The sequence below is a fragment of the Trichogramma pretiosum genome, unplaced genomic scaffold, assembly GCF_000599845.2.
Source record: "Trichogramma pretiosum strain Unisexual culture from Peru unplaced genomic scaffold, Tpre_2.0 scaffold26, whole genome shotgun sequence".
Lineage (NCBI taxonomy): Eukaryota > Metazoa > Arthropoda > Insecta > Hymenoptera > Trichogrammatidae > Trichogramma > Trichogramma pretiosum.
Window position 1 is genome coordinate 2,108,163 of NW_019641640.1, and position 21,896 is coordinate 2,130,058.

The following is a 21,896-nucleotide window of genomic DNA, read 5'->3' on the forward strand; positions in this document are numbered from 1 at the left end:
CAAAAAATCTATTTCAATGCCCAAAAAGGATTTCATTATGCTGCTTGTGATTTCAAAATTTTGACTAATATGTGCTAATAATTCTGAAATTCTACTTTCATCGTTACATGCAATAGCACCGTCGTCGACATAGATAATCAACATTAATATTTCTCCATTTTTATTACTTGTAAACACACACGGGTCGGCATCAGATGAATGTAAATCGAATTTTCTCAAACACTCAACAAATTTCTCATTCCAACATCTTGCCGATTGTTTTAATCCATATAAGCTCTTTTTTAAATGACAAATCATACCCGAGTCATCATCGAACCCTTCTGGCTGCTGCATGTAAATATTTTTTTTTAAATCGCCATTTAAAAAGGCGGACTTGACATCGAATTGTTTAATTTTTAATTTATGTGCAGCTGATATAGCCAGAAAAGCTCGAATTGAATTATACCGTGCGACGGGACTAAATATATCTTTGTAGTCAATGTCTTTTCTTTGCAAAAAACCTTTTATAACCAAACGTGCTCGGTATTTTATTTTGTTAGTGACAGGATCATTTTTAGTTTTGAACACCCATCTATTGGATAAAATTTTTACATTTGCAGGAGGTTTCACTTTGACCCACGTTTCATTTTTGTTAAGAGCTAAAATCTCATCACGCATCGCACTCTTCCATTCCTTATGAAATTTTGATTGGGTTGCTTCTGAATAATTACTAGGCGTGTCATTGTAAGCATACAAAAGAACATCCTCAAAATTTTCTGAATCAAAAATAAAATTGTTTACAGTATCTCCTCGATCAGGAGGATTAAGCTTTTGTCTATTTCGTAAATTGTACCGTGGCTCATAATTCACATTAGGTAATTCATTCTGCGACCCAACATCAGCATCACTCAATCCATTTTCGGGACTATCGTTTTGCTCATCAAATTCATCAATCTGTTCATTCTCATTATTTCTATCATTATTGTTTACTAATTCATTTCCACTTTCATTCGTGTGATTTAATTCGCTTACATTTGTATTAACAATATAATTTATCGGTTCATTCTGTATAGAGGTAGTATTAAATATGACAAATTCAAAATCGTTCGCATTTTGTTGCGTATTCTCGTCAACGTGTAACTCATTTTTAAATGAAACATCGCGGTGAATTTCTATTTTAGTATTCGAGCAAAGAATTTTATAGCCTTTAGTATTCTCATCATAACCAACAAATTTACCTAACTTGGATTTTGCATCCCATTTTTTTCTTTGATTTTTGTGGATAAATGCATATACATCACAACCAAATGTACGAAAGTATTTCACGGCAGGCTTCTGCTTATGCCACAGTTCATACGGTGTCGTATTAGATACGTGAGTTTTTCTCGAGCGATTAAGTATATAGCCGGCTGTGTTTACAGCTTCAGCCCACAAATTCTTTGAAAGATTTTTAGCCAGAAGCATCGTACGCGCCGCCTCGACCAGAGTTCTATTCTCTCGTTCGGCCTTGGCATTTTGCTGCGGTGTGTACACGCACGTACGTTGATGCTTGATGCCTTTCTTGAACAGCACGTAACTCAGATCTCTATTCACAAATTCAAGCCCGTTATCGGTTCGCAATATATTGATAGTTTCTTTAGTCTCTTTTTCCAATCGTTGCAAGTAATTAATAAAACAGTCTTTGACTTCCGATTTATTTTTAAGAAAATACAAGGAGACATATCCCGAGAAGTCATCTTTAAAAAGTAAAAAGTATCTCGATTTACCGATCGACGTTATTTCCATGGGACCACAAAGATCTGAGTGGACGATTTCACCGACTCTAGTCGTGCAACTTGTGCTGTTCGGGAATGGCAAACGGTGCATTTTACCGAGTGTACATGGATCGCACTCGTACACCTTTTCGGAGCATTCAATATTATTTTCGCGCAAAAATTGTTTAGTATGCGCAATGTTTTGGTGAGCTAATCGCTCATGCCAAAGTCTTAGTGAATTAATACCATTCGTATTATTATTTTGTGCAATCAAAGATTTCTCCGGATTGATAACCTCAATTTTCATTTTAAAAATCTTTTCATTTTCACGTTTTCTTCCGACAACTACTGGTTCAAAATTCTTACAGTCGCGATAAAAATAGCATTCTGTATTGTTACATTTGAAACTAAGATCTTTGGCTAGAGCGGCGCCCATCGAAAACAAATTAAAATATATACCCGGTACGTATAATACATCAGATAAATACTTAGAAGTCCATTTCTTTCCATCAGAAACGTTTACATCGATGCTGCCTTTGCCCTCTGCAGTAAGAATGCGTCTGTCGCCGAGCTGTATAGAGTGTTTGTTGTCGAACCTGGTGTAGCTGGAAAACCATTCGCGTCTGCTTGTCATGTGCTGCGAAGCGCCTGAGTCTAGCAGCCAACTTTCGGGGCAAACATCGCTCGATGTGTACGCTGCTGTGTCCGTTGATGTCAGTAGGCTTCCAATAAGCGCGTTTCCTTCACTTGGAGTTTTGCTTGATGCTTCTGTGGAACGTTGTTTCGGCTTACTCCAACAGTCGCGCTGCTTATGTCCTGCTTTGCCACAATTCCAACAGCCACCTTTATTATTTTGTCGGTGGCTCTTCGAAGCATTTCCGGAATTCGAACGTTTCTTCGAATGCTTATGGTGCGACATCAGCGCATTACTTTCAGCATTTGTTTCGGTGAGCCGTACCTCTTCCATGATTAACCTAGATGTTAAGTTTTCAATCGTTTTTTGTTCATTAGTCACGGACTCCCATGCTGATACAAAATGATTATACTCTTTAGGTAGAGTCATTATTATTTTCGTTAACATCATGCTACTTGAAACAGGCTCGTTCATGGCTTTGAGTGAACAGCACAAATCTTCGATTTTGGCTATATGCGTAGCTATGTCATCTGATGGATCTTTTTTCAAGCTGAACCACTTTTGTTGCAATGCATGCATACTCAGTTCATTTTTACTTTCGTGAACAGCTTGAAGTTTATCCCACATCTCTTTCGCTGTTTCACAATTTAAAATAAGCATCATCGGTTGCTTCTCCATTGATGTAACGATAAATTTCTGCGCTATTCCATCCTTCTTCATGAATTCTTTTTGCTTGGTTTCAAATGATGTACGATCTGTCGCTGTTGCATCTGCAGCAAGTGCACTCGGTTTTTGTGTCTCACCAGTCACTACATCGTATACCTCTTGTGAAGTTAGTATCACACGTAATTGAAATTTCCGCGTGCTCCAATTGTCAGCGTTTTTCAGCTTTGCAACTTTCAACAAGTCACCACTCTCCATTTTGATAACACTTTTGCACTTTTGCACAAGGCTGGCTGATTATACAAAATGAGAGAAAAATTTTACGACACTTTATACACGATACTTTATACACTTTAGTGCGGGACTGGGCCCATAACCTATTGTGAATGAGTACACAGAGAAGAATTAGTGTATATATATATTTATTATATAAGGAAGGTTAGCTGATACAGTGTACACGTTCACATGCGTGCGTCTCAGGCAAGCGCAGAGAACCAAGTGGGTTCGGAGCAGCGCGCTGGCGCGCAGTAGCGCGCAAGGGAGGGGATGCTCGTTTTAGAGCTGGGTCTGACGACGCTGACGCTCCGACGCGTTCCCCATACGGCACACACACACACATAGCGCGCTTGTATATATAACATACACAACAGCAACTCGTCTCATCAACAGCCTTCCATCTATAGAGGACCCTCGCAACCCTCCAAGAGCATTTAAGCGACTGGTTCGAAACCATTTATTCAAACTCGAAGTACACGATTGGAAACAACGGTGCACCATGGAACACCTAGAATACGAACCTGATGTCNCCCCCCCCCCCCCCCCCCCCTGTGAACTTTCTTTCCTGTCGACTGCAAATCGAGTAAGCCAGATGACAATGATCCCTGAGCTCTTTACAAGTTTCTCCTTTTCAATAAATGTATATAAAAAAATAGTCAAATTCTCCTTCCTGGAACTATGATGTTAATATAACTAAATATGCTCTACTACTACGCTACTCTTGATTATAATCTATAACATTCAATCTATACTGTCCTATAATAATCTAAGCTATTGTACTTATATAACTTTATAACTCTTACCCTTTCCCTGAGAGAGCTGTTTTGCAAACAAAAATCTATATTTATGAAGCTACTGATGTATGCTATTAGTAAGTACGACAACCCGCACTTTTATCTAATTTTGCAAGATTCAACTACTGCTGAACCACCGTCACGACAGTTACCCTTGCATTCCCTAAAACCATCTTTGTATTCTACACCAGCATTGAAAGTTAGTTTCCAAAATCGTGCACCCACAGTCATGCCCATAGAGACGGCTCAACATCACCCAGCATCTGTCTGCTAGGCTAATCTCCAGGGTGCAGAAAGAGCCAAGCAAAGATCCAAGGAAACTTTCTGTTTCAACGAGGAGGCGCAGATTTTCACCGATTGGTTTGGGATATCGTCTGCTTTTTTGAAGCTGATTACCTGTGTTTGTGCAAGTGTTCGTGACAGTGTATTTATACCGGACTTGGTATTAACTAAAGTTGATATTGAATCATTACATCTCTCCTTACTCATGCGCGTAGCCTATTCTTCCTCAATACATCTTTATCTTCCCGTTGACAATAATTTCACACCATAGCTTTCCACATCTTAACCAATCTTCTCAATATTTCCTAACACCAGTCCATAATTCCTTCTTGCTTTCTTCTAGTATTATCATTATCAGGATGGATGGATGGATGGATGAATGGATGGATGGAGGGTGTGGCAAGGGCCGTGGGCAAACTGGATGAGCGATTGAGGAAGCAGGAGAACGTCTTAAAGGTGAATGCTGAATCTATCTCAGCCATTAGACAGGAGCTTCTTCATGTCACCAGGACAGTTCAGAACATCCAAACAGATGGTTTTTCTCTTGCTCCTCAACTTCTTACTGACGACTGTGAGGTGCTGCCGTCTGGATTACCTATTGAATCGAACCTTTCTGACAGCACCAACCTTGATAAAACCCTCTCAAACATAGGACTGCCACAGCATTGACGACGGCGTGGTCACTCTAGTTATGTTGTTTGACCTTTCGACGAGAAGGCTTTTGACACTTTGGATCATGTTGCGCTTTTGAGATCTCTCTGATCCTTGGGGTTCCCTGATTAGGCTCTTACATTTGTACACTCGTGCATCATGTGGAGGATGCAAGCGGTTATTGGCAGTGACGGGCGTTCTTCGGATTTTGCGAAGGTGATATCTAGTGTCCCGCAGGGGTCTTCTCCGGGGCCAGTGTTATTTCTTGCCGTTTTAAAGTCTTTCCCTAGGTGTCTCACGTCTTGTAGAGGTAACTATGTGTTGTTTAGTGATAACACTCAGCTGTACATTCAGTGTCGCCCTGACGAGATAGAGTGTGCTATAGCACAGATGAATGCTGATCCGGATTCACTTTCTCGCTATGTAAGATCGCTGAGTCTGAGTCTGAACGCGACTAAGACTAAGGCCATCATATTCGACAGCAATCGTTCTTTAAAATATGTTAGAGGTCGTGTACTGCCACCTATCGTTGTCAACGGTCAGGTGGTAGAGGTAGTCGACTGAGTGCACAGCCTGGGCGTTGTGCTGTCCAGTTTTCTCGCTGCACCGGGCCTGCATATCATATTTTTAATGAAGAATGCAAAGCATCAACCCATTTGAGGGTAAGGTCTCTCCTCGAAATTTTCTCAAACAATCACTAGCTGGCAGACCTGCGCAATAGATCGTGGAAGTTCAGGGTGAATGAAGAGCCAGGTTTTAGGATGGAGTAGGAGTCACGACGATCTCTCTGCTATACAATGCACTGCTCCGATCAACTTTTCAAATACCGTATAATTTTTATCGAAACTGCACATTCTGGCAAAGGCTTACAAGACCATGTCTTAGTCTCATCTAAGCGGATGGAAGTCGAGTGCAAAAAGTAGAAAGATCGACTGCGATACGCCATACTGGCTTCCAAAATTTGAACAGATGATGACAGCTCGTTTTTACAGTATCAAGAAACGTTTAAACCCTTTCCTGAGATTTTACGCGATCAGCCTGCGCCCGCTACAATTGTGTCAGATCCAACTCCTGAGGCAGCTAACTGCGACTACGAAGTTTGTTTGTCAGGCTTTCCACCGCAACTGAGTCCGCATTATATTAGCACCGTTGAGATCTTACTATCAACCTTGGGGGGGAACGACTACTGCCGCATGTGATTCGTGTACCTGGGTGGAATCCTAGACAAAGAGTACCGTCCATCAATCCAACACATGCACATCATAGCTCATGCACAAACTTTTGTATGCAGGAAAATCTCTATTCGTGGTTGATTCGTTCTTAAAAAGTGTCAAAGATACCGAAGCCTCATCTTCATGTAAAAAAAGTATTGCATAAGTAGAAAAAGTTATAACAAAATCTTTGTATCTTTCTTAATCTTTGTTTCTTAATAGTATCTTTCATAAGGTACTATTATGTAACCTCTCATTTGCTGAACTTTTTTGTCAACTGATAGTGTACAAACTCTCACTGGAATAAAGTTCTATATGATTCTATATGAAATTTTCTATATGAAATTGGAACTATATGGTTCTATATGAAATTTTTTAACAAGATTCTTTCAAAGTTTATCGTCCCTCTAGATATATCTATTGATATACACATAATCTTGCAGTTAATATTGCTACAGATTTATATTTTTTTTTCAGAATAAAATTCATTCCATCATCGACTTTTGAAAATTTAAACTCTCTGGAAATCTTGAATCTCCAAAATAATAAATTATCAATCCTTTCAGAAGACTTGGTTGATAGTACAGTTGATACATTGAAAGTAATTGATATAACAGGTAAATTTTAAACATCAATTTATGTATGAATAAATAATAACGAGGTTGCATGAAATACAAAAACCTACATTAAGAAAAAACAGGGTATACATTCTTCACGAGAAATATCTGCTCAGGCGTTGAAACGAAATTTTATACCAGTCATCGTAAGGCCGTTTCGTTCTTATATTTGTGAACAAGAGTATTTCTCAGTGATTACTGAAGAGTTTGGAGACAAAAGAAATGACCATATGTAGAAGAGAGTGGGGCGTGACAACCCCGTTGGCGAATGCAGCGACCCACAAAATAATAATTTTTGAAAAAAATAATTAGTAATTAGCTTTATTCCAAAAAATTCCTAGGTTGTTTTTATTCAATTTTTTATTTGCTTGTTTAACCCGTTTCGTGCCAAACGTACGAAATTTCCTACATTTTTTCCAGTGCTATAAACTTTGTGAAAAAAATATCTAAAAAATAATTAAATAGTCATTTCTGACGTAAAATTGTATGAACTTTTCGAATTCAGTGCCAGAATTGTCAAAAAAGTTGAGGAGCAAAAGTTATAAACAATTAAACAACAAAAAACAGGATTTTTTTGAAAAAAATTTTGATTCGACCTAAATTTTCGAATCAAAAGAGACTTGATCTGTGGGTCTAACACATATTTTTTGCGTCCATGAGGTGTAGACATAAAAGTCCAATAGTTACAATATCAAAATTCAACATGGTGGACAACAAAATCGCGCCTCGTAAAAAAAACCATGTAAAAACTTGATTAATTTTTTTATATGCTAACCAAGCGTCTAGAAAAAAAGCTTTACTTAGAAAAAGTTCTTAAAATTGTTCAAAACAGGCCCCTGAATTTTTTCAGAATTTTCCGAGGAAACTTTTGGATTTTTGAAAATGTTCAGAAATCAAAAATACCAAAAATGATCCAAAAAAATCGTAAAAAATTCAGACATGTTCTTTGAAATATTCTAAGACTTTCATAACTTACAACACTTTTTCGTGAAGTTCTTCATTTTCAAGTGAAAAAATTACATTATAATTATTTTAAGAACATAATTAGTTTTTATAGCTCGAAAATGAAGAACTTGACGAAAAAGTGTTGTATGTTATAAAAGTCTTAGAATATTTCGAAGAACATTTAATTTTTTAAGATTTTTTTGGATCATTTTTGGTATTTTTGATTTCTGAACATTTTCGAAAATCCAAAAGTTTCCTCGGAAAATTCTGAAAAAATTCAGGGGCCTGTTTTGAACAATTTTAAGAACTTTTTCCAAGTAAAGCTTTTTTTCTAGACGCTTGGTTAGCATATAAAAAAATTAATCAAGTTTTTACATGGTTTTTTTTACGAGGCGCGATTTTGTTGTCCACCATGTTGAATTTTGATATTGTAACTATTGGACTTTTATGTCTACACCTCATGGACGCAAAAAATATGTGTTAGACTCACGGATCAAGTCTCTTTTGATTCGAAAATTTAGGTCGAATCAAAATTTTTTTCAAAAAAATCCTGTTTTTTGTTGTTCAATTGTTCATAACATTTGTTCTTCAACTTTTTTGACAATTCTGGTACCAGACTCGAAAAGTTCATAAAATTGCACGTCAAAAATGACTATTTAAACATTTTTCAGATATTATTTTTACAAAGTTTATAGCACCGGAAAAAATGTGGGAAATTTCGTAAATTTTTTTTTTTTTATAGTAAAATATGTTCATTACACATCTGATAGACCGAAAAAACCTCTAGTTCTGAAAGACCAATTACATCACTTTTTTCATGATGGTAAATATTGTAATTGGATTTACTTGCCCCGCGATTCTGATGTGAGTTCATTAATGTCGATCTATGGAGTCTCAATGTCTTCAGAAAAGTACCCTTATCCACCTAATCGAAGCAGAATTTTAAAAAAAGTTTTGTGCTCCTCTTCTAAGAGCTTCAATATGACATTTAGAGTTGATTAAATATTGACTTTCTTAAAATTTGTCATATTTGCTTAAGTAGCATGTATTTTGAGTAGGTAATTTCAGGCCAAGAAAAAGTGCAGCTAGCGACATCTGACGATAAGTTGGTGACGCGAGTCGGCGCTCGCAGCTCGATTGTAGACGGCCCAGACCTCCCTTTGTATGGGGTAAGTGTAGATTTAGGTTGGGTGGGGAGGAATAAATAAAAAAAAACCAAACTAGAAACTAAAAAAAGAAAAAAACCCAACTAAAAACTAAAAAAATCAAGAAACAAGAAAAAAAACTCAAAAAATCCCAACACAAGCATCGATGTTTCACATCTGGTGCATAATGAATAAGTGCTTACTCTTAAAATCAGAGTAGTTTCTCGAGCATAATTACACCAGATGTGAAACATCGATGCTTGTGTTGGGATTTTCTGAGTTTTTTTTCTTGTTTCTTGATTTTTTTAGTTTTAAGTTGGGTTTTTTTCTTTTTTACGTTTCTAGTTTGGTTTTTTGTTTTTTTTAGTTTCTAGTTGGATTTTTTGTGTTTTTAGTTTTTAGTTTGATTTTTTGTTTTTATTATTGATTCATGTTTTTGGATTTATTTAGTTCTTTTAAATTACACTCGGCAACAAAATTATCGCAACAAAAAAATTCATCGAAATTTTGTCGATTTTCAAATGCTTCTATCTTGGGCTAGATTTATTGTATCGACACGCTTTTTTTTTTAATTTCTTGGAAATTTTGTCCTCTTAAAATCCATATAAATTAAGATAAGATTTGAGTTAATGTTGAGTTACCAGTAGTATTTGAGCGTGACCCTAAAAATTACTGAAAAAAAATGACTGTTTGAACGTGTACCAGTACCACAGTGATTTTTTTATCGAAATCTAACATACACCATCGCAAAATGCTCTTTTCAACGAGTAATTTAAAAAAAAAAGACCTCTCTACGATTTTTTTAACGCCCTGTAGGTCGATTTGAAAATACCATTTGAAGTACGTAAAATCCCCCGTTTACCTGAAATCAAGACGATTTTCTGGGCATTTTGCGTACATGAATCGTACCTTCAAATCGACCTACAGGGCGTTAAAAAAATCGTAGAGAGGTCTTTTTTTTTTAAATTACTCGTTGAAAAGAGCACTTTGCGATAGTGTATATAAGATTTCGATAAAAAAATCACTGTGGTACTGGTACACGTTCAAACAGTCATTTTTTTTCAGTAATTTTTAGGGTCACGCTCAAATACTACTGGTAACTCAACATTAACTCAAATCTTATCTTAATTTATATGGATTTAAAGAGGACAAAATTTCCAAGAAATTAAAACAAAAAGCGTGTCGATACGATAAATCTAGCCCAAGATAGAAGCATTTGAAAATCGACAAAATTTCGATGAATTTTTTTGTTGCGATAATTTTGTTGCCGAGTGCATTTAATTGTCTTTGATTAATTGACAAAGATGTTTCACATCTTCCAGCTGTTCATAAACAGCTAATTTATTTTTAATTTTTTTTTCCTAATTTTTCAATTTTCAATTTGTTTTTTGTTTAGAGTTTTTTTGATAGGTATTTTTTATTTTATATTGGAAATCACATTTTCAAAAAATGACTCGTACTTTAATAATTTTCTTCAACTTTCAATTGTAGTTTCGAAAGTACATTTTTATTAATTAAATTAGTGCATTGAGCGATTATCGTTCGTTGTATGTTAATGTAACATGATAAAAATGTCGACTTTTCTTAAGAAGACACACACTCATAGACATGTATACATGCATGCATTGATTAATATCAGATTCGAAAACATGCATGATAGTGCGTACAGTCTCGCGACGTATACGCATAGACAGAACATACGTATTCTATATATTATCGTATATGCATAAGTGAGAGAGAGAAAGATATCGCAACGCAGTCAATCCCGTGAGCTAAGCCGACTGCTGTTGCTTATGTTGTTTCGTTGCCTCGTGCATATATATGTAAACACAGTCATACGCGCGTGCGAGAGCGAGAGAGAAAGAGATACGTGCGTCGAGTCTCGGCAGCGGGCAGCGGGCAGCAGTTGCCGCCCTAATTCCGCCCCGTCGCATATATAAGTGAATTTATAACACTCTAACCTACAAATTGCAACTTTGACGTATAAAGGGGGTTTCAGGCGTCTGGAATAAATTATAACAAACTGTTTTATTAGGTTAAATTATAAAAGAGAAGATAATAATTTATTGAATGTACAGAAATGAAATTGACAGTTCGTTGGTCAACGAGAGTAAGGGCACCACCACGTGTTACGCGGCACGTGGACCGTAAAATATAAATAATGAAATGATAATAATTAATTTGATGTTATTCTAATTAAACAGATTTCGTCGTTGACAGCATACAATCTTTCACGTCTTCAATTTTTACATCAATTTTTGTCTGGCTTAGCGGAGAGCAATTAAAACTCGCGAAAAAGTCTCGAAGGGAAGCGGGGTTGCACAGGGGAAGAATCTACTGATGCGCGAGAGAGCTCGTGGTTTTCGACTTATAGGTTACTCAAATAAGCTTACTCTATTTCTTCGATCTTCGTCGACACGTTCGGTGGCCGGCTTCCGCGGGTTGGACGTCGTCATCAGGAGTACTTAGAAGACGGAGAGATGCTTCTCGAGACACACTTTTACTTTCACTTTTACTTTCACTTTCTCGTTCTTAAGATACGACTCGACACGTGCTTAGGGTACAAGCAGAGTGGCAATAATGGCGCCTCGCGACGTGGTCACAGTCGTCGTTCGCTTGTGTTGTCTGAAGCGACCCACGAGCGCCAATCGATTTTGATCGATCGGTGTCGATAGCTTGGTATTAGTTGTCTGCTTGTTTCATGTATCAACACTGTGCGATTGCGTCTGGTGCGTTTCAGCTTTCATCATTCATCTGCTGCTGGATATCTTGGTGTTGTCAATGGATTGTTTCATTCTCGTATTAGTCCAGTCAAATTAGTTTTGAACGTGAAAAAATTCGCAACCGGCGTTTCTCACCGGGATTCGTTAGGGTTCGATGGTAGGAATAAAGTAATAACAAATGCCACAGTTGAGTCGATTGGAATTTCAACAATTGGGCCCTTTAAAATTAGGAAAATTGGTTTTTCGGCTACAGATTGAAAACCGTACATTTTATAAAAAAAAGTTTCAAGCGAAAGTTGTAGGTCCTTGCAAGACCTTCAATTTGACATATATAACATTGGAAATCGGTTCATTTGATTATCGAAAACGCCTCAATTGTCAATAACAACAAAAGGGACTTACAGACATCGCAAGAATATCTACGTGCTCTAAAATCAAAGATAATTACTTCTTATTTTGTAATCTATGATAAAAATATGTTATTTTACAAAAGTAGAAGTAGTTATCTTTGATTTGAGCCCACTTAGATATTCTTGCAATGTCTGTAAGTCCCTTTTGTTGTTATTGACAATTGAGGCGTTTTCGATAATCAAATGAACCGATTTCCAATGTTATATATGTCAAATTGAAGGTCTTGCAAGGACCTACAACTTTCGCTTGAAACTTTTTTTTATAAAATGTACAGTTTTCAATCTGTAGCCGAAAAACCAATTTTCCTAATTTTAAAGGGCCCAATTGTTGAAATTCCAATCGACTCAACTGTGGCATTTGTTATTACTTTATTCCTACCATCGAACCCTAACGAATCCCGGTGAGAAACGCCGGTTGCGAATTTTTTCACGTTTAACATAGAGTCAGATCTAACTGGACTGGACTATATGTATGATGTGAGGTTACGTAAGTAGAAAGTGTGGATTGTCAACCTGAGATGCGTCTTGACGGGTACGCAGGCGTCGAACTAACCTGTCACCTGTCAAGTGTTATCGACTTAGTGGCCTCTTTCTAATCTTGTTCTTTTATTGTATATTGCAAGGTAAATACCCTTTTTTACGCCCGTTGATAAGGCAGCGAACGCTGAGACGCGTTGATCTCACAAGTGCTTGCGCAAGCACCAGGGCGCGCATCGGCTGGGACGACGAGAATCCTCACCTTCGCTCGCGCCCCACCTGTTCCCTTGCGACCGTATGCTAGGCTCGCGAAATTGAGTACGGTGTTTTCTTTTATCTAGTGTTTGATAGAATCGGGCTACTGCAGCACTGACGTCGGGCACCAAGGAAATGAGAAAACTGCAGGCAATTCTACACACGGAGCGTCAACACCAATGCAAGTGTTTCTTTTGTGACGGAGCACAAGCCGTGAGTAAGCGAGTCGAGCACTCGCAGAAAATGCGTCGCGCCGAGACTGCCGCACACGCGTATGTATGAGTGAGTGCGTGTATGTCTCCCTTCTCTCGCGCGTTTTCAGGTAGATGATAAGCAGTGGCCCGTCGGACTGATGATGTGAAGCCAGGAGCGTGGTCCAGTATCAACACGTGCGAGAAGGACAGAAAAAGAGCCGAGGAGACACCGGGCAAATTCCTTTCGCTACGAGGCAGGCAGATTAGAATACGCTGGCGAGTGTCAAGGACACGCGAAAAGCCGAGTGATAGAAAGACGCAGGAAAAGGCGAGCCAGTGCGTGAAGCTGAAATTGCTGAAGTGATTGCTGAAGTTGTCGTTGTGACGCGGGTGAGCAAGTACCCGTTAGTGCCCGTGTGGAATTGGATACACGAGTCAGGTCGGAGCCCAGGTGAGCAAGGCGCCTTGGAGCAGACTCGCCCGATCGGGCAGCCAGAATCGCAAGAGTGAGGTGCGCAGAGCCCGAAAGAGGACGGGAAGGCTGAACGAAGACAACACACGTTGAGGTACGACGAAGCCCGGACGCGGGCAGCAGTAGTAGTTGGGCCAAGAAGACTACACCCAGAGCATCGACGAGAGGTCATCAGTGCAGCAGCGAGGCGCCGAAGAACTTGGGGTAATTGTAAGATATTTCTAAGCCGTTGGTCGGCGCGGCTGCCGGGCCGCCCGTGTGTGTGTGTGTGAGCAAGTGTGTTAGTGTAAATGAGGCCACGCGAGTGTCGTAGCGACGACACTGGGCCGATAGTAACGTGCGAGCAAGTCTCGGCCTCGTGGGCAATCGGAAAGTGCCCAACGCGTGCGTAAGTGGCTACGGGGCCGTATCGTAAGCCGAAGATTGTAATTCGCGTATTATTTGTGATCGTTTGCCCTCGTGGGCCTTAAATAAAGATAAATCAATTAATCGTAAAGGAACGCGTGTCAATTCATTTCGCTTGACCTATTCGAGAATTTCAGGTATCAGAAGCCTAAGCGAAGGAAGGTGAGTGAACGGGCTCACGGATCGCCCGTGCTGGTGACGGGCCCAATATCCCCTCTGGGACTCGAGTCAGGTAAAGCGGGCCCCCATAAATAAAGTGCACGGCAGTCGAGCTGAATTACCCACCCGGGGTAGGCTGTCCGTCGCACTTTTAAATAATCTACAAATTTTTGCATCCGCGTCCTTATGTAACATCCTACATTCGCGAACTAACAAGGAGACCACCCCAACTCCGGGTCATGGATCTGGCCCAAACTCATAGAGGGTACTTTGGGCACCTAGAAAACATGCCCAGTAGGTTTAGTTTGATCTCATAGGCCCCTGGAAGAAGTATAATGCACATGCTACATTTAAATATTAATTATATATAAAAAACCCCCTTCTATCATCACTTAATGTCTTCATGCATAAGAAATCAAGTTCAAGCTCCCTCAGTATACTTGAACTAACTCTCTTTCATGTCCTGAACACATTGAAAAAGATTCACTAATCCAGCTTTAGTTATTAACTGTCAAAATCTGACAAAAGCGATCAAATTAGAGCCAAAACAGGCGCCAATATGCACTTACTACAATATAATTAAAAATATTTGTAAAATACAAACTCTTGTTTTTGATCCTTCTTCACCATCTCTTAACACTCAATTAGAGTAATTTTATTTAATCTTGAGTGATAGTGTGGCTTCATGATGATACCACACCATATCAACAAGCATTTTCGCTCAAGAATAGAGAAATTGTTTATTACCGTGATTTCTTGGCATCATCATGAAGCCACACTATCACTCAAGATAAAATAAAATTACTCTAATTAATATTTAAATGTAGCATGTGCATTATACTTCTTCCAGGGGCCTATGAGATCAAACTAAACCTACTGGGCATGTTTTCTAGGTGCCCAATGTACCCTCTATGAGTTTGGGCAAGATCCATGACCCGGAGCTGGGGTGGTCTCCTTGTAAGTACTAACTGATTAGCACATTCGAGCTTAATTCCGCGCATTCGCAAGGATTCTTCGAATTCGAGCCAACGCCAAATAAACGCGCATAACCTCCGCGGCATACGCGTACTATCAATAACACGTGTAAAAAAAAAGGAAAACGCTAAAGTGTCTGCACGGGTCGCAAGTTAGCAACGGGCCGCGAGAGAATCCTCCCCTCCGTACGCAGCCGTACCGTGGAAGTACGCGTAACTGCGAAGTTACGGACAGTACAACAACACACGGTATATGGGTCAAACCGTAAAACTCGCGAACGTCGAGTATCCCTTCCATTTTTTCCCTACAGGAAATCCACCGCTATAGAAAACTGCTGTGAGACGAATACTCGTTAATGACAGTACTATAGCAACGACACGGACAGACGGCGACGAGCCCAAGATAAATAGCAACAAATTTAACCGTACTAGCTTGTATCTGAACATTGTTGCTATTTACATTTCTCTAGTGATAAAATATTAATAAAAGATAAAATTACATTACAAATAACAGTGCCTCAGCGCGTTCTCGAACCTTTTCCCTCAAAAATAATAATAAAAAAACAAGTACCTTAAAATCTCACCACGCGTCGAAAGGGACAAATAATATTAACGCGCCGCCGAGTGTGAAGCGACGAAGCGCCCCACTGTGAGATTTTAAACGGTAACCTTGCAATATGTTACCGGCAAAACACGCTTTTAGGGAAAAGCTGCTTTTGCCTAGGCAAAAACTAAAATGCCTATGATTTTAGATAATGACCGCAATCCCTGAAAAATTTTAGGAAGTTCCTAAACTTTTTAGGCAAAACCCGCAATGCCTAAAAAAATGCAGGCAAAAGTAGCAATGCCTAAGTCAGTTTAGGCATTTTTGTTTTTAAATAATTTTCCATTTAAAATCATTTGTAACACTGGCAGTATTTATTGTTTTATATAATATATATAATATATGATAAAATATATAATGTTTATATAATTTATGTAATATATAATATTTTTTTATATAATAACAATTGTTGAAAGTTATATTGCATGCAATATATATTTCATGGACGACATATCGTCTGTAAACTAATCATAATAATTATTTGTTTTTGCAAGTTGCACTGCCATGACATTTAGAGTTACATAAAACTTTATGTTTTTTACATATGGCCGATTCTCTGTGAAATCGAATGGCCAAAAAAATTTTTTTTCTGCAAATATGAAAAACTTGCTGTTCCCGATGTCAGAAATGTCCCCAAATTTTATTAGAATTTTTGGGACCATCAATCACTCTTTTTCAGGGGCCCGAAGTTGGCCATTTTAGGGTTTTTTTGAAATTCATGAAAAATCACAAATATTCAAATAATTCCTGGATCAGGGTAGAATGATTCAAAAGTAAAAGTGCCCAGCAACTTTTTTGTTGGAAATTGTCCAAATTTTCAGAAAAAAAATATGCCAAAGTGATTGGAACAATCTAGGTAAGTGTAAAGCAAAAAAACTGCAAAAGGAACATAAATCATGAAATCTAATCGAGTTCGAACCGGACTTTCATTTCCTAAACTGTGTAAAAAGCTTCCCAAAGATGTCAACTTATGCCTGATAAAGTTTTGTAATGGGTCTTAAAGTTTAACGCAATGTAGACAACAATGTGTGGCGAAAAACATGCAAAAAAGGACTGAAAATGGCTGATTTTGGTGATTTTAGGCATTTTGGGCCTATTTTTGACCTTTTTTGCATGTTTTTCGCCACACATTGCGTTAAACTTTAAGACCCATTACAAAACTTTATCAGGCATTAGTTGACATCTATGGGAAGCTTTTTACATAGTTTAGGAAATGAAAGTCCGGTTCGAACTCGATTAGATTTCATGATTTATGTTACTTTTGCAGTTTTTTTGCTTTACACTTACCTAGATTGTTCCAATCACTTTGGCATATTTTTTTTCTGAAAATTTGGACAATTTCCAACAAAAAAGTTGCTGGGCACTTTTACTTTTGAATCATTCTACCCTGATCCAGGAATTATTTGAATATTTGTGATTTTTCATGAATTTCAAAAAAACCCTAAAATGGCCAACTTCGGGCCCCTGAAAAAGAGTGATAGATGGTCCCAAAAATTCTTATAAAATTTGGGGACATTTCTGACATCGGGAACAGCAAGTTTTTTATATTTGCAGAAAAAAAAATTTTTTGGCCATTCGATTTTACAGAGAATCGACCATATGCATCTATACGTGTTGCACGTGGTTTGGCAATTACATTTCAAGAATCCTTGCCCCCCGGAGTTCGATTGTTTATTTGCCACCGTCCTTAATGATAATGTTTCTTCGAGGGGTATGTCTGATATCTGCAGAAAATTTCTTCGGGACAATTCAAATTCGGACCTAGAAATAGAGAAATTCGTTGGTACATTTTACAATTACTTTAAACATGATAATTCGCAGATAAAATATTCACCGGCAATAATGTTTGTTAAGGATCCCGTATTTTGTTCCGACTTTATACAAGTTATTCTTGACTTCCAATATAATACCAATTACATTTCTTAAATCGCCTTTTGCCCTGTCCACATCGGGAATCGTAATGATAACGCAATCACCCACTGTGGCCGCCTTGTGCAAATCATCGGACCGGGTCTTCATTCGCTTTGCTTGTCTTTCCAAACCTTCTGCAGTTCGTTTCCTTGTAGCGTGAATATTATTATTTGATGAAACAAGTTCGGCGATCTTTTGACTTTCTTACTGAGGAGGATTTTCATCGATCTTTTGACTTTCTTGCTGAGAAGGATTTTCGTCGATCGTCGTCATAGGAAAGCAAGCTGGTCGTATGCTATGCAGTACTTGAACAAGATCATCTTCGTCGCTAATCTTTGAAATTACATCTGAGGGTAACCCTGTAGATGATAGGCCTATTCTTGGTTCAAACCCAAACATAGCCTTATATGTACTTTGTCTAATTCCCGAATGGAAAGCTCTATTTTTAGAAAACTGAACAAATGGTAATCCTTGAGGCCATTTGTCAGTTTTATTTTCTGCCATCCATACGGCAATCATGTTTTCTATATCTCGGTTCACTCTTTCTACAGATCCTTGTGATTGGCTATGACGTGGCTTCCTATGTATAATTACCGATTCAGGCCACATAGACTTTACTTCATGGATGATTGAATTCACAAATTCTCGACCATTGTCAGATTGTAATATGCATAGCGCCCCAAGTAAAAGTAAAAATATATTGAGAAGATGATAATAATAAAATAATAGAATAATAAATCTATAATAGAACTCGTTCGTCAGTCACTTACCTCTTCTTCTCATTTCGTTTTAAGAGCCTTCAACATTACAAATTTGGTCAGGTGATCCTGATATACCATGACCTATTTATAAACATTATCAAGATGCCTTGGTAATCTATAAGATCGACTTGGCAACGACTATTCATTTGATGGTGCAAAATGGGCTTCGATACTAACCCTCGATGTCGTTTAACTTTTTTTTGCTCGCAGATCTCGCACATTGTCAAATATAGATTTACCATTTCGCTCGTTACATTGGCGTATTTTTTGGCTGTTTAATTAGTAAACGATCACAACCACCATGACCTTTACCGGTATGAGCCTCTTCTAAAATATCGTAGATATCCTCAACCGCCGCATAATATTTGAACCCTGCATCGGTACATTTTGAAATCAGACGATTTCTACCATCAATTTCAATAATGTCAAATCGTTTCAATCGACGTCTTTGTGGCCACGTTCTTTCATTATTTTTCATTGCTTTAGCACTCAAAATATCCTTCATTATTTCATCACGTTTAGCTGTTGTCATAACTTTATAATGTTCTCCGATTTTTGCTTGAGTAATAAACTCCTGTTTCCAGTCTTTTTTTGAACTTTCTACGCTCATTTTAAAAATAGATTTTTACAATAGATTAGGACAAAATAAAATACTCAATAACGATGAAGAGTCAAAAAGCAACTGAACAGTACACTCTCTGCCTACTTAGTGAACAAGTATTCATCACATACGTACATAAAATCAACAACCACGAAGTAAACACAGTCAATTCAATAAATACTGCCAGTATAACAAATGATTTTAAATGGAAAATTATTTAAAAACAAAAATGCCTAAACTGACTTAGGCAATTGCCTGTATTATTTTAGGCATTGCGGGTTTTGCCTAAAAAGCTTAGGAACTTCCTAAACTTTTTCAGGGATTGCGGTTATTACCTAAAATCATAGGCATTTTTGTTTTTGCCTAGGCAAAAGCAGCTTTTCCCTAAAAGCGGGTTTTGCCGGTAACATATACATCCGGTGGCAAGAGTATCGAGTGTATACGAAGAGGTTTAGGTGTGATCTGCTTGTTCTTTTATCGTCTGGTTTGTGTCATCTGTTCTATTGTGCTTTACGATGCAGGCATCGTATCGACTGATTCTGTGCGTCTCATTGTGTACTCTTGAGGAGCATCTGTTTCTTGATTAGTATCGTATCGTCTTGAGAGACCTCTTTTTTAAGTCTCAAGTGCTAAAGTGTATTGGAGAAGAACATACATGTGTGATAGGGGCAAGGTGTACAGGGTTCGTCTCGTCTTACAGCTTATATCTACGCGTGAGCTCGAAGGTGGATTTCAATGACTTGTAGCGCATAAAGTATGCCGCTACAGACGTTAGGTTTAGGCTCTTATGCTATAATTGTATACTATGACACGTGTGTACAAGATACTTTTCTATAGCGTTGTGCTAAGTTCATATTTATGCGTTCTTTTCCGAGTTATAAGTCGCACTTTCTGATACCGCGGAGTGAGGTAAGTGCACGAGCGCAGCGAGTGTGATAGGCGCGACGTGTGTCTATCTGGGATAGTTAAATATTGTCCTTATGTGTTTTCCTGTTGGAAATATATATTGAATTGATAATTTTCTATAACTCACAAAGTTTCAAGCAGTCTCAGAGACATAAATGTATTATTATACATAAATTGGGGTATTTTTGGCTTTTTTAACTCTGGGGAAGTTATATTACATCTCAAAATTACTCTGTTGCCGTAACTCTCCATGAGAACCGTTTGAGCAAATGAGTTGAAATTTTCAAAGGTTATTCTACATAAGAATAGCTACAAACGCAAGCACTTTTATAGGTATTGGGCCAAATTTGCACTTTATTCAGACCATATGCTAGCATAATCTGTCATTTATCATATTATATTAATGAATAAAAGTGTATAGTATATGGCTGTCAAATTGTGTATAATTAACTAAAATATCTGAAAATGCTTGCGTTGGTAACTACACATCTACTAAACAAAATGACACCACTATGACCATGATTGAATCATCGGTTCTAGGTGGATTCTACGGCACAGGGGTACATGTCAGGACTTTGGGCTTGCTTCATCGACGAGGGTTCTATAGTGAATGGACCCTCAATATGCATATTCCAGAGTGAAAACCTTTAGAAAAGGATTGAAAAAACAGAGTTTTCTTTGTATAGTCAAAAAAATTTTTTTCTTCATTTTTAATGAATTTTTTTTTAAATGCAGGTTTAAGGTACCTTTCCCCATTAACAACATAACAGAAATAAACGATTTTCTGCGCAGAGCCCTTGTCATACATCATGTAAAAATAAAAACTGTTCTGACTTCTGAAAATTTTCAAATAAACATTCTATGTTACATATAAGTTATTTTTACATTTACATCTTAAATTACTCTGCCTAAGATTCTGCTATTAATGTATATTTTCAGATAACCCACTCGTTTGTGACTGTAAATTGTATTGGTTCGTAGCATGGCTACAAAATCTCCAAGAAAGTAATGAGAAAGAAGACTTAATGTCAAAAAAAAAAACGATTTGCACTATGAAATCAGAACATAGAGAATATCATTTGCAGAATATGCCAGTTTATGAGATGGGTTGCTCCCCTTCAGAAAAGTACAAAAAACTTTCATCGAGTTCAACAACTTACAAAACTAGCACATTTGTATTGATTTCATTTTTAATAGCAATCTAAATAATTAAATATAGGGGCTATCAACTTAATAAGGAAATTGTTCATAAAAATTTTAAAAATTATATTTTATAATGACTGCATTAAAAATGGATACATCTCAATACATTTGCTTTAATGTTTTTATTACAGATAATGAAAAAGTCACTTTTATTGCAAATAATGAAAAGAAACGAAGTAAATTTTTTCAAATAGTTTAACATTTCAAATTTGAAATAATTTTGATGGCTCGAACCGAGAACAAATATTTCTAAGTTTCATATTTACAGTATTTTTTGTTTTTCAAAAATAAGGCATGAAAATTTTTCTTTGTCACAAATGAGGAAATTGTCAACTTACTAGGAAATTCCGGTGGTGGTAACGAAAAAGAATTTTGTCCTTGCAACTATCATATTGAGTTCCCACTATGCACTGCACAAGTATACACATTAGGGTGTCCGTTATTTCCCGACTTTTTTGTATTTCTTGTCTCCCCACCTAGATGTCTTCTATTTTATTAGACAATGAGAAAGACGGTATATAGAGTTCAAAAAAAGCATTTGAAGGTGGCCCCCAAGCGGCTTGAAGCTTACATGTATTTTAAATAGGAAAAACTTAAAAATTTGATTTTTAGCGATAAAAATGATGTGTTATGATTATGTCTTTTGATTTTTTTTCAAGGGTATTTTAAAGGCACTGCAGATATAGATAAAGCTCTTATTAGAAAAAATCCGAAAATCGCACGCTAAAATTAGGGTTTTATCTATATCTGCAGCACCTTTAAAATACCGCTGAAAAAAAATTAAAAGACATAATCTGACTTGAAATTTTCTGCTCTTATCGAATCCGCAACAAAAATTGGGGGTCACCGTATAAAAAATGATTTTTCTCAATATTTTGTTCGCTGTAGCT

The 21,896-nt window shown here is 37.5% G+C and overlaps 1 protein-coding gene across 1 annotated transcript in view; it reads left to right on the forward strand.

Annotated features, from left to right (window-relative positions):
- The window catches only part of LOC106656782 (leucine-rich repeat-containing G-protein coupled receptor 4-like), a 48,106-nt gene extending 27,069 nt beyond the window's left edge, over positions 1-21,037 (forward strand). Inside the window, exons 4-5 of the mRNA XM_023459619.1 lie at positions 6,722-6,861; positions 20,743-21,037. Coding sequence (XP_023315387.1) covers positions 6,722-6,861; positions 20,743-21,008 — 406 coding nt within the window. The 3' untranslated portion in view covers positions 21,009-21,037. The remainder of the gene's footprint in view (positions 1-6,721; positions 6,862-20,742) is intronic.
- Positions 21,038-21,896: the final 859 nt, after the last annotated feature.